The 14,046-nt window shown below is 42.0% G+C and overlaps 1 protein-coding gene and 1 long non-coding RNA gene across 3 annotated transcripts in view; one reads left to right on the forward strand and one right to left on the reverse strand.

The window, feature by feature from the left end:
- The window catches only part of LOC122539360, a 31,324-nt gene extending 22,793 nt beyond the window's left edge, over positions 1-8,531 (reverse strand). The window contains exon 1 of the long non-coding RNA XR_006309053.1: positions 8,174-8,531. This is a non-coding gene — a long non-coding RNA (uncharacterized LOC122539360). The remainder of the gene's footprint in view (positions 1-8,173) is intronic.
- A 304-nt stretch (positions 8,532-8,835) lies between these two features.
- The window catches only part of naa15a (N-alpha-acetyltransferase 15, NatA auxiliary subunit a), a 98,486-nt gene continuing 93,275 nt past the window's right edge, over positions 8,836-14,046 (forward strand). The window contains exon 1 of one of the 2 annotated variants that reach the window (XR_006309052.1): positions 8,836-9,326. Coding sequence is in view for 1 of the 2 variants with exons in the window: in XM_043674102.1 (XP_043530037.1) it covers positions 9,273-9,326 (54 nt within the window). In the remaining variant the exon portion in view is untranslated. The remainder of the gene's footprint in view (positions 9,327-14,046) is intronic. The other variant, XM_043674102.1, reaches the window with a different exon arrangement.

Here is a 14,046-nt window from a genome sequence, read left to right on the forward strand (position 1 = left end):
TCTATGTTAGATGTAGTTCTTTGAGCTAAAGGGATCAAAGAGTATGGGAGAAAGCAGGAACAGGGCAACGAGTTGGATGATCAACCATAATCACATTGAATGATAGAGCAGGTTGTAAGAGCTAAAGGCCTACATCAGCTCTTATTTTCTATTTTCCAAGCAATCAAATGATAACTTAGTTACTAGAGCAGATAATTTAAGATGACAGTTCAATATAATACTGAGGGAGTATTGAAGATGAAAATGATGAATAATAAGATTAATTATGCATTACCTGTCTTAGTGGGACTATAAAAAATGCACTACTCAACAAAAGGCAGGAAATTTCCCCTTTTCCTGACTAATAGAAATCTCTAATCCAAATTTACAGAAAGCAGATCATTTATCTCATTTTCACTTATGTGCAACTTGGCAAATGTATTTCCCTAAATTGTAGCAGGGGGACTATAGTTCAAAAGCACATCATTAGCTGTATAATACTTTTGGACATTCTGAGGTCATGAAAGGCACTATATAAGTGCAAGTTATTGATTTACTACCTTGTCCCTTAACTGACTCAGTTCCTAATTATTCAGCTGCATCTCCTTGATCTTATGATTGCCAACGCTTTCTGTGTTCTTGCAAAACCTGATTCAAAATTGTTACATGAACATTCAAACAAGGAGCTGGAGAAGATCATTTCAACCCTCAAGTCTGTACACTCATTTAATAAGATCCTGGCTGATCTGATTATAACTTCTCACCCCCTTGCTTATCAAGATTCTACTCACCTCTTCCTTAAAAGCATTAAAAGACCGTTCTTCCAATTATTATCAATATATTTCCCTAAAGCTTCCATCCTTATATCCTCCTATTTACGATCCTTTCTCTCTCCAAAAATGCTTGAATGCAAAATCCATCTCTTCCAATATTCAATTTTCAAGCCTCTCCAACATGCCATTAACTCATTCACAATACTGAGTAAATATTGGAAAGTAATGAATAATATCTCTTGAATCAATTACTGTAGACTTTTCCTCCCTGATCCACCTATTTCCTTCAAAACTGCTTAACAATGCATTTGCTTCCACCATTTTGTTTGACACGTGTGATCATATTGGTAAAATTTGTTGACTACTTGTCTGCCCTTCCTGTCCATATCACATTGTGATGAATCAAAATTGTCCTCACTTCAATGTTATGTAAACAAAACACAATAGTTTGTCAAAATCAAAATGCTGGAAATGGTCAGCACATCTAGTGTTATTTGCCAAAACAGATTATACATTAATCTTTCAGGTTGATGATCTTTAATCAGAACTGCATTTTAAAAAATTCATTCATGGGATGTGGACATTTATTGCCCATCCCTAATTGCCCCAGAGGGCAGTTAAGAGTTACCCTTATTGCAGTGGGTTTGGAGTCATATGTAGGCCAGACCAGGTGAGGATAGTAGTTTCCTTCCCGAAAGGGCATTAGTGAACCAGGTAGTTTCTTTCAACAATTGACAATGGATTCATGGTCATCATTAGACTCTTCATTCTAGATTTTTAAAACCTGAATTCAAATTCCACCATCTGCCAAGGTGGGATTTGAATCCGGTTCCCCAGGACATTATCTTGGTCTCTGGATGAACACTCTACTGATAATACCACTAAGTCATCACCTCAAATCGAATAGTTTGACATTGAACAGTTTAAAGCTGGGTCAGAGGTAGGGAAAGAGAATTGGGAGAAAAATAATAAAAGGTAATTGATAGAGTGGAAAGTGACAAAAGAGATGATGATGATGCAAGGAAAAATTAAAGGTGGTAATGGATCATGTAGAAAATCAAAAGATGTGTGCAAATAAGAATGTGCAGAATAATTAACAATAGCTGTCATCTAAAAAAAAAGGCAAAATAGGAGCAGAGGTCATGAACTGAAATTGTTGAGTCCAGAATGCTGTGAAGTTTGTTTTGTCCAAAGGATGAGGTGCTGTTCCTTACACAAAGCTTCATCGGAACAATGTAGGAGGCCATGGACAGGGAGATCGGAATTTACAGGCAAATAAACGGAAATGCTCCATGAGGCCATCATCCAATCTGTGTTTGACCTCTGCAATATAGAGAGAAGACATCATGAGCATTGATCATCATCCGGTACATTAAGCTGAATGAAGGGCAAATAATTCCCTATTTAATCTGGTAGGAATGTTTAGAGCCTTGGTCACTGAGGAAGCATAAAGGCATATGTAGCCCCTCTTGCTCTTGCATAGGAAGGTATCATTGGAGATGAAAAAGAAACAAACCAATTTCAATTTTGATGAACAACTGTGTGCCATTAGTCCAGCCTCTCGGTTTTCTTATTGTTGTGCTCAGGTTGGTTTAGATGATGCACAATCTGAAGCGGTGCTTGTACCTCACATCTGGTCAGATACGAAACTGTTTCTAGTCAAAACATTTCTCTCTGCTCATGAAAAAAAATTCTATTCAATCCACTGCTCTCCTCCAGAACAAACATTTCCACTGATCTGTCTACCAACATCCCTTTCTGCACTTTTTAGAATCTTTGGTTAATTAAGCACCTTAAGATTGAGACCTCTCTTTTTAGGTATATTTTGTATGTATTACCCTTGTTTTTATTAATTTCTTCTGCCTTTCTCATTCCCCTGTGTATCAGTGTGAAGGTCTTAATTATCATCTAATCCATCCTAATTACATTACGTTATTTGAGAAGGTTAACCAGACACCTGCTCTAGCCTATTACCTCTGCTCCTGCATTTGGGATTTTTTTTTGCTCTCCCCCTTTATTCCACCGAAAAAGCAATTTCTTCAGTTATTTTGAGTTGAACATCTGTGGGGTTCTCTCAATTGTTTGCTTTAAAACCAGTTTCAATAAATGTTTATGCCATTTTTGTAGAGTTTGCTTGCATTTTCAGTAAAAGTAATAGCAAACAAGTGAGAAAACCCTCATGGAAGTTCAATTGCTAAATCTTGACTTTGCAACGAACAGTAGAAAAAAAATGTCATGCAACCTAACTTATTTGCTTCCTTCAAACAATGATCTCATTGATTCTCCCTTTGAGTGACAGTTTACCTCAATGGCAACACTCTTGCTTTAAAATTAGGTGTGGGGAATGGAGTGGGAAAACTTAAGGTACACTGTAACCCATAATGCTGATTATGCAGAACTGAGTAAAATTGTTTTCAGATTAGATATTAAGCCTTGCTTGCCTATTAAGATGGATGAAAATTATTCCAAAGCACTATTTTCAAAAAAAAAAAGCAGGCCCTTTTCTGGATTCCAAACAATTATAAATTCCTCAAGGATCTCAGTGAAAACCATAAGGATGGGTAAAGGCTGTTAGCTCTTTGAGCCTGTTACACCGTATATTAAGATCATGGCTGACCTGCAACCTAATGCCATGTTTGTCTTTGCCCAAATTTCTTACTACCTTAGTTTAACAAAAATCTATTAATCTCAGATTTTAAATTAAACATTAATCTGGTGTCAACAGCCATTTGTGGAAGAGAGTTCTAAACTTTAATCACCCACTGTGTGTAGGCAAAAGTGAGGACTGCAGATGCTGGAAATCAGAGTCTAGACTAATGTGGTGCTGGTAAAGCACAACAGGTCAGGCAGCATCCGAGGAGCAGGAAGCCCTTAATCAGGAAATTGCCCAAAACGTCGATTTTCCTGCTCCTCGGATGCTGCCTGACCTACTGTGCTTTTCCAGCACCACACTAATCTACACCCACTGTGTGTGCCATGTTTAATCTCGCTCCTGAAAGTTCTGACTTTTTTTTAAAAGACTATGACTCCAAATCTAAACTTGTTAACTAGCAGAACTAATTTCTATTTATTCTGTACTCCTTAATATCTTGAAAATACTGATCAAAAAGTATTAATTGACTATCCAAGTTTGTGCAATTATTACTGATAATTTAACCCTGGAGTTCAGATATTGTTAAAGAAAATGTACGCTGCATTTCAACAGGATCATATATCCTTCCCAGTTAAAATTCACACAACACCAGGTTATAGTCCAACAGGTTCATAGGATTGTAGGCCATTTAGCCAATCGAGCATGCCCTGCTATTAAACATCTAGGCTACTCATCTCCCCAGTGTCATTGTTCCACGCTTTCTTCTCATCCAGGATGACTTTAGTCTCCAGAAACCTATCAATTTAGTCTTGAACCTACTGAATTATTGAGCTTCTAGTCACCTGGAATAGAGAGTTCCAAAGATTGACTACCCTCTGAATGAAGAAACTCCTCCTCCACTCGATTTTTAATGGCCTACCCTTATACTAAGATTACATCCCCTTGTTCTTGAATTGTCATCATTGCCAATCACTGACTCACAAGAATGGTTGTACACATAAGGACATTCCATGTCACTGGTCATGGATTCTGAGGGTCCTTACATGGCTGATGAGTTCAATCCTAGAGCTGCACTCCTGACCACAAATTTGGCAGGTGTTTCTGGGAGGTGGAATTGGCCCTAGACATTCAGACCATTGGCATTTCTTTCTCTGGTTCCTTTTGCTAATGTGCGTTCTCAAAGAATTGTATCCCATCCTACAGGACATTCCTCCAAGTCAGCTTAATCTGAATGAGGGTCTCCCACACATTGACATCTATGTTGCATTTCTTGAGGGAAGTCTTCGAAATGCTTCGTCTGTCCTCTTTTCATTTGAGTGCCATTCTTGAGCTGGGTAAAGAATTTGGCTTTGCCACTCTTGAAATGGCAGCCAGGAGAAACATCCTATCTTATCTGTGTTGCCCTGTAAGAATTTTCTAAGTTGCAATGAGATCACTTCTAATTCTTTAGTGAATACAGACACAGTTTCCCTTACCTCTCCTCACAACAATCCTGCCATACCAGAGATTAATCTGATGACCCTCCATTGCACTCCTTCCATGGCAGATGTATGCTTTCTCTGATAAAGAGACTTGAACTGTACACAATACTCCAGGTGAGTTCTCACCAAAGCTCTGTACAACTGCAGCAAGACATCTTTACTTATGCATTCAAATTTCCAAGGAATGAATGCCAGTATACCATTTGCTTTTCCAAATGCTTTCTGCACCTGCATGCTACCTGTTAATGACTCAGATAATGATACTCAGATCGCTTTGGACACCTGCACTTTCTGACTTCTCACCATTTAAGAAATATTCTGCCTTGCTGTTTTTTTTCGACAAACATGAATAACTTCATACTTATTAATGTCATATTCCATCTGTCATGTTCTAGCCCATTCACTTAGCGTGTCCAAGTCCCCTTGCAGCTTGCTTGCACCTTGCTCACAATTTAAAGTTGGAAATAGCATAGTTGGTCCTGACATTCAAATAACTAATAATAGGTTGTGAGTGGTCCTAGTACAGGCCTTGCGGTACCTCACGAGTAACAGCATGTGATTCATTTATTCCTCTCAGCTCTTTGTCTGTTAACCCAATTCTTAATCTATACCACTATTTCCCTCATTCCATGTGCTATAATTACATCAACTGTCCTCCTTTGTGGGATCTTGTCAAGAGCCTTCTAAAAATCTAAATACACCATAACCACTGATTTTCTTTTGTCTATGCTGCAAGTAACGTCTAAAAAAAACTCTGAAGTTTGTCAAACATAAATTCCCTTTCATAAATCCATATTGACATTGCCCAATTTGAAATAATTTTATAAATCTTTAGTTATCATAGCTTTTATAATAGATTCTAACATTTTATGAACGATGAACATCAAGCTAACAGGTCTGTAACTCTCCATTTTCCATCCTTCTTAAATAGTGGAGTTATAGTTGCTGCCCTGCAGAATCTATGGAATTATGAAAGATTATCACCAGTGCATCTACTACCTCCACTGTTACTTCCTTCAACACTCTTTGATAAAGGTCATCTTGTCCAAGAGACTTACCAACCCTCAGTCCAGCTAATTTTTCAGTTACACAGCCCCTTTGTCACCTTGTGTTTCAGTCTAACTTCTCCACCTCCCTATAAGTTCTAATATAAATTCTCCTGTCTCCACTTGTAATGGACCCACTATTATTGTTGCGGATCTTTTTCCTTTCATGTATCAGACATACATCTCCAAGGCACTTTTATGTTCTTCACTCGCATGCTCTCTCTTCCCTTTTTTTATTGTGCCTTGGACTTCATTTGCTGGGACATGAATTAATCCAAATTCTTAAGTTTACCACTTCTGGCATTCTCATAAGTCATTGCTTTATATCAAATACAAATTTTAACTTCTTCCTTCACCGTGGTTTATGCACTTTCCCCTTTGAGTTTCTTTGCCTTAGAGTAATATTTATATGCTATAGACATGTGGTTGCTCCATCGATGTTGAGAAATGCTCACTACTCTCAGACAGATTATCCTCGGAGTCTCCAAACCAGACCCAAGGGTGGTATACCTAGTTAATGATCCCCATTCTACTAATGAATGCCAAGCTGCTACTAAAAATACTGTTGGTGAAGCAATGATTCTGCTGCAGAGAATGCTTGATCTGAACTTTACAATACTCACCAGAGCATATCTGTGATCTGCAGGTACAGTCCCTGATTTATATGCAGTCATTGAACATTTTACTGGTCGGTTGCCAGGTCCATGGGATTAGACTATTTGTTTTGACTTCCTTGGTCACCTCCTCCAATTGGAAGGCATTCCTTGAGGGATTCCCGTCTCCTAAGAAACCATGATCATACTCCTTCTGTCAGGTTCCATGACCAAATGCTTCAGTACCACTTCTGTTAACCTGATAACTCTCCTCCCTGCTGTACTGTTTCAGTTGCTTTGTTTTCCATTGCAGAAAATTGTGGTACTGCAGTCAGTAGCAGTTTCCTCTCAGTCAGTGCAACCTCCCTATTAGGGTAGACGTGGGCTACCCTAAAAGCAGGAAACTAACTGGTATACTAGTTAACCTTGCAAGCCATTGGATTCCCTAATGACCTATCAAACCCCTCTATTAAATCCCCGCTCAACCTTCTCCTTTAGCTTCTGAGGTTGATCCAAACAACAGAAGTACTTCATATCTAGAACCATTCCTAATATCTTTTTGTTACCAATGACACCACACCCTTCCTAATCTCCCTATCTAACAGCATTGTGGTCTATCTGCATCAAATAGACTGTAGTGGTTCAAGAACGCAGTTCATCACTGTCTTTCACGGGCAGTTCAGAAAATGCGAATACATTTTGGTTCTCATACATTATCCCTGTACTGAAATAGCCAAAGACCCCTTCTAATAAAAGCAAAATGGTGCAGACACTGGAAATTCAACATAGGCAGAGAATGTTGGAGAAACTCAGCAGCTTGAGAGAGAAAAGCAAAGTTAATGTTTCAAGTTCAATATGATGAAGTTCAAGCATGAACTTCGAAGGAAAGAAGAGTGAACTTTAAGGTATATCAGTAATTTCAGGCAGTTATTTTTGAGTTAAACAAGGCAACCAATTGAACATAAAGTTGAATATAAAATCATGATGGGCATGGATAGGGTGAATAGCTAAGAGGTGGGGAGTCTAAAACTAGAGGGTATAGGTTTGAGGTGAGAGGAGAAAGATTTAAAAGGGACCTAAGGGGCAACCTTTTCATACAGAGGATGGTGTGCATGGAATGAGCTGTCAGAGAAACTGGTGGAGGTTGGTACAATAACAATATTTAAAAGCCATCTGGATGGAAATATGAATATGAAGGGTTTAGAGTGATAGGACTAAATGTTGGCAAATGAGACTAAGTTAATTTAGGATATTTACTGTCATGGACGAGTTGGAGGGAAGCTTCCCTTTCCGTGCTGTACAACTCCATGACTCTGCAACTCTTTACCTACAAACGCTGTCAGACCTGCTGAGTTTCTCCAGGATTCCCCATATGTGTTTTAAAGATCCCCTTGTCAAAGTCAAAGTTAATCACTTTCTCAACCTGCCATTAAGAATTTCTGCATTTATGTATACATATTACACATCTCTGGATCCTGCGTTTCTGCCCTTTGAAACTGAATAATTATCGTATACGAGCTGCCTCAAATGGATCAGCGGCGCGCGGGTTGCGGATTAGAATCTCATAAACAGATGAAGGCAACTTTATGTACAAATTGACTGCCTTGTTTGACTCGAAAATAAATACCTGAAGTTACTGATATAACTTAAAGTTCACTCTTCTTCCTCTCGCAAGATATTCCTGAGCTGATAATCATCCTCTACTTACGCTGTGATCCAAGATAGGTTTCCACTTAAGAGGTGCTATTAAAGTGCATGGTTCCTTAGTTTAAACGAATCGCAAAAAATATGGGTAAGATAGGTTTTGCAAATTCAGTTGCACGTAAATGAACTGGCAGGACTTTCTCCAAAGAGTCAGAAAGTAAACCGGGAGCCGCACCTACTTCCTAACCTTCCATCAGGAAGTCAGTGTAAGAGCAGAACTGAGGGAATCACCTTGTAGTGTTAACTTTAAGCTATGGGGCTGAATTCCTGCTGATATAATGAGTAATCTGGTCACAGCGGTCCACAAGCTGTGTTTTAATAAAAGCAAAATACCGTGGGTACTATTTGTATTTTATTATCTTGCTGGTTCCATTACCTTCACCTTATGATAATTTTACAATGTAACACCGTAACGTACAGGAAGAAAATCGGGATCTGATGTTGTGTCACTGATATTGTCTGGATAAAGAATAAAATAAATTTATGATGAAAATGCAGAGTTTTGGGGAAATACACACAACCAGCAAAGTTGGCGCTTGACGCGAACCACCACGCACGCGTTCGGGAGGACCACACGCGGTCCTCCACAGTCCCGTCATGCTCCGCTCCAGGGAGGTCAGCCGATGGTGTGCGGGTTCGCGGGGGGGAGCGGCGCGTGCGCAGTGGCGGCTGACCCGGAGGGAGCCGGCGTTGCCGCTGACTGCCGCCCCCGCCATTTTGGTTGAGGGTTTTTTTTTTCTCCTTTCCCCCCCACCCCCACCCTCCGCTGGATTCAGTGCTGCAGGGAGCGGAGCGCAAGAGAGAGAGAGAGAGAGAAAACACGTGAAGGCGGAGGTCCCGCTCGAAGGGAGAGCAAACTGTGGGGCCGTGGAGTGGCTGGGGGTGGGGGGGGGAAAGAGAAGGAAGAAGTGTGTGTAAGTGAGAGAGAGGGAAGAGGAGGAGGGGGAGAGAGAGAAGGGGGGGGGGAAGGAAAAAAAGCAAAGCGGCCCATGAGCTGAGCAGCCCCAAGGACCGTATTCGGGAGCAAGAGAAGCACCAAAGACAGCGCGTGTCTCACTCAACCCGGCGAACCGGCCACCGAGCCCGCTGCACCAGAGCCAGCCATGCCGTCGATAGCGCTGCCAGCCAAGGAGAACGCCCTCTTCAAGCGGATCCTGGTGAGTGTTTTTGGGGGTGGGGGTGGGGGGGGGGGGGGATCCAGAAAGTGTGCCTTCCCCGGGAGATCCGAACACTTTTTTTGTCCTCTACCCTCCCTCGCGGCGGTGGCGGCACAATTTGCCCCACAACCGGCACATTCTCTCCGCACACTCACTCCCTACCCCGTTAAAACCTCCAAAGCGGAAACTGCGGCTCCTGCATCCATTTTCGTGCCTTTCCAAAGTTGAAACTTTACCCCGACTCCCGTTCCGCGGCGGGCATGTGTGTCTACTCCGATCCTCCCCTCCCCCCCCCCCCCCCCATACCGCGGCCTCGCATCTCTCCTCGTCCCCAGGCTCACCCTCCCGGGGGGGACGGGAAACACTCTCGCCCGATTGACCGGCTCGCACCGTGTTCGCGTTCACAACATTTCCCCCTCCTCTGCCCCCGACCCCCCAACACACACAAACCGCAGCCGCTTGTCGACGAGCGTCTCCTTGCCTTCCTCCACCCTGGCCATCGGGGCCTGCACGCTGCAGTCAAGTGGCATGTGAGCGGCGGGGGCTCAACCCACCAGCGCCTCCACAATCTGGGAGTTTGCTCGGTCGTCCCGCCAGCCGCTGCCGACGGTTCTCTCCCTCGCTCCCTGCAAGCGCCTGCTCAACCCAAACACGTGAAACGCGGTGGATTGGAGGCCGGTGTGAGATTTCGAGCCGCTCCCCGCTTCTTGAGCAGTGAGGCCCCAGGCCTTGCACCACCTCTTTGTTGCAATCGTATTGACATTTTTTTTGTTAAACACAACTTGGATTTTGTTGTCCACAAATTGAGAGTGGATACTGAATCAACTGCTTGGGTCTCACGTAGGTATTTTTAAAAAAAAAACACTTTCCTGTGAAATTACCTTGCATAGTTCAATACAGGCCTTGTATAGGCCTCAGCATGTAGAACATGCCTTTTAAACCTTCTGGGAGGCATAAGTTGTTTAGATTCCCATATGCTAGATGGGCCACAAGTTGTAATTGTGTGCCTTTATATAAAAAATACAAGCAAAAGGAAGAAAAACAGTACTGTGGTTCAACTTTGATGTGAGGGGTAAAGTGTAAAATAATTTGTGTTTATTTACTGCCTTCTGCATACCAAACTTTGGTTGAGATTGTGAATTTGTTTTTAAAGCAGCCCAAATAAGGCAGCAAATAAAGCTTACTAGTACAATAGATTGATAAATGTTCTGTAGTGCTGAAAATGTGTTGCTGGAAAAGCGCAGCAGGTCAGGCAGTATCCAAGGAGCATGAGAATCGACGTTTCGGGAACGAGCCCTTCTTCCTGAAGAAGGGCTCATGCCCGAAACGTCGATTCTCCTGCTCCTTGGATGCTGCCTGACCTGCTGCGCTTTTCCAGCAACACATTTTCAGCTCTGATCTCCAGCATCTGCAGTCCTCACTTTCTCCTCAAATGTTCTGTAGTGTCCTGCAATATCCCAGGTTCAGTACGATTTTTGATATTGAATTGGGATGTTATGCTTGTCTAGAAGGGGCTTTGAATACTAATAGAATAACTACTTGCACTGTGTCAGTCTGTTTAATCATATTGGGAATATTTGAATTTAGTTCTCAAATGACACGGTGAATAATTTAATCGGAAAACAATTAGATGGACATGATGTATGTTCATAGGAACAGACATTCTGAAGTTTTTTTAAGTCTGCCTTTCTTGCACTTAACCTTTAAATACTTTGAGTGAACAGTCCAAAATGTCATTCTGCTAAAGGAAAAATGTTAAATTTGAATGGGTTCAGAAAAGATTTACAAGGATGTTGCTGGGATTGGAAGATTTGAGCTGTAGAGAGAGTCTGAATGGGCATTTTTTCCCTGGAACATTGGAGGCTGAGGGGTGACTTGAGGTTGAAAAAAATTGAGGGAGTCCAAAACTAGAGGACATAGGTTTAAGGTGAGAGGGGACAGATATAAAAGGGACCGGAGTTGCAGTTTTCATGTAGATGGTGATGCCTTTATAGAATGAGCTGCCAGTGGAGGTGGGTGCAATTACAACATTTAAGAGGTATCTGGATGGATACATGAATGGGAAGAGTTTAGAGGAATGAGGCCAAATGCTGGCAAATGTGATTAAATCAGTTTAGGTTGTCTGGTCAGTGCAGATGAGTTAGACCAAAGGGTTTGTTTCTGTGCTGTTTAACGCTAACTCTGTCATCACTGGCCACATCTCTTTATCAATTTGTAAATAGGTTTGCATGGTATCAAATATTTGCCATCTATGGAATTGTTAGACAGCTAGTACCCTGAAGCTAAGTGCAGCAGCTTTTTTAGCCCTGACTGTATAACTATGAAAATATTAAAATAATAGAGCAATCACCTTATTAGTGATTCCACAGAAACTGAAGGGCCAAGATCTGCATTGACAAAGCAATGTGAGCCACAAATATTTTGGATGACAAACAACTGAACTTTCAATCCATCCATGGAAGCCAAAGGTTTGATTTTTTACATTGGTCTCTATGAACCTTTGCCCAAAATGGAGAAGGTACATCAATGGTAAATATTTGATATGCAGTTGCTGCTCTAAATTTATCCAGCTGTTTAAATGATATCCAGTAAATGTCAGGGAGGTTGCCATAGTCTTACCAGACCATAGGATTGCTCTCAGAGAGACACGCTGGTGGTGATTTTAACCCGAGGGCCACAAGGGAGAGACTGAGGAGGAGAGTCCTTCATGGTAACCTCAGCCGGTGCAGAAATGGAACCCATGCTGTTGGCTTTGCAAAACAACCGTCTAGCCATGCATTTTTGTAATAAATGATACAAGATTCCTTCAAAGTATTTTTCTCACATTAGATTAGATTCCCTACAGTATGGAAACAGGCCCTTCGACTCAACAAGTCCACACTGACCCTCTGAAGAGTAACCTTCCCAGACCCATTCCCCATATTTACCCCTGACTAATGCACCTAACACTTTGGGCAACTGAGCATGGCCAATTCACCTAACTGCATGTCTTTTGGATTGTGGAGCACCCAGAGGAAACCCACGCAAACACGGGGAGGATGCGCAGACTGCACTCAGACAGTCGCCTGAGGCGGGAATTAAACCTGGCACCGTGAGGCAACAGTGCTAACAACTGAGCCATCATGCTGTCCTTTACAGATTCTATTTGAGTAGTTTCTTACGAAAGCAAAGCCGTCAAATTCACCAAATCTGAGATGTAGGGAAATAAACATCCAGAAATCCATTTGAAAGACATCATAGAAAGATGTGCTTTTAGTAATGCATTTGATTCTAGAAGATATTCCAGAATGATAGTCAATGCAGTGTCTTTGAAATGTAGTCAGTGTGTTATAATATAGGATTGGAAACAATCAATATTTGCATAACATGTTCCGAAAACTGTATTGTCAAAGAAGACCAGATTATGAATGTTGTTTGAGATAAACAACACAGTGGCACAGTGCAGCACGGTGGCTCAGTGGTTAGCACTGCTGCCTCACAGCGCCAGGGACCCGGGTTCAATTACCACCTCGGGCAACTATCTTTGTGGAGTTTGAACATTCTCCCTGTGTCTGCGTGGGTTTCCTCCATGTGCTCCTGTTTCCTCCCACAGTCCATAGATGTGCAGGTTAGGTGAATTGGCCATGCTAAATTGCCCATAGTGTTAGGTGAAGGGATAAATGTAGGGGAATGGGTCTGGGGTGTTGCCCTTTGGAGTGTCGGTGTGGACTTGTTGGGCCGAATGGCCTGTTTCCACACTAAATAATCTAATCTAAATGTAGGCCTCTACACTGGGATTAATCACCTATTCAACGTAATGCCATGAAATTGAGCAGATAGGAACCTCAGTTTAACAATGCATTTGAATGATTGCATCTGACAGTGCAGCACCCTTTCATTACTGCGCAGGAATATCTGGAATGCGCATCTGACGAAGAGGAACAAGTGTTATTAAGTGACTTACATTTTACACTGTTAGTATATGATACTGCAGTACCCTGTACTGATTAACAACTTACCAATTGTATGGAAATTTGATGTCACGTTTTCCAAAAATACAAGTGTATGTAAGCTATGATTTACAAGTTTTTGGATTTCAAAATTGCAGGTGGATGCTAGGAGGAGGATTAATTGTTCATCAAATGCATCAGGATGTTGATTATACAGTTTGAACAGGATAGAGTCAGGATGATGAAGTCTTGTAAAGTTTTGTTCCATTTGATCAGCAATTTATAGTTAGATTCAGTTGAAATATGTACCCCATACCAAATTCATGTGGTGGTTCTGTTTGCCTAACTGTGAAAATAGTTTAAACTTACAGACTGAGTGAGAAAGTGAGGACTGCAGATGCTGGAGGTCAGAGCTTAAAAATGTGTTGCTGGAAAGACGCAGCAGGTCAGGCAGCATCAAAGGAGAAGGAGAGTCCCTATACACCTCCATCCCCCATCACGAAGGCCTCAAAGCCCTCCGCTTCTTCCTTTCCCGCCGAACCAATTCCTGCGCAGTACCCTTCCATTGACCCTCTCCTTCGACTGACTGAACTGGTCCTCACTCTTAACAACTTCTCCTTCCAATCCTCCCACTTCCTCCAAACCAAAGGAGTAGCCATGGGCACCCGCATGGGCCCCAGCTATGCCTGCCTCTTCGTTGGATATGTGGAACAGTTCATCTTCCGCAGCTACACTGGCACCTTTTCCTCCGCTACATTGATGACTGTATCGGCGCTACCTCGTGCTCCCAC

The sequence above is a fragment of the Chiloscyllium plagiosum genome, chromosome 32 (genome assembly GCF_004010195.1).
Source record: "Chiloscyllium plagiosum isolate BGI_BamShark_2017 chromosome 32, ASM401019v2, whole genome shotgun sequence".
Taxonomy (NCBI): domain Eukaryota; kingdom Metazoa; phylum Chordata; class Chondrichthyes; order Orectolobiformes; family Hemiscylliidae; genus Chiloscyllium; species Chiloscyllium plagiosum.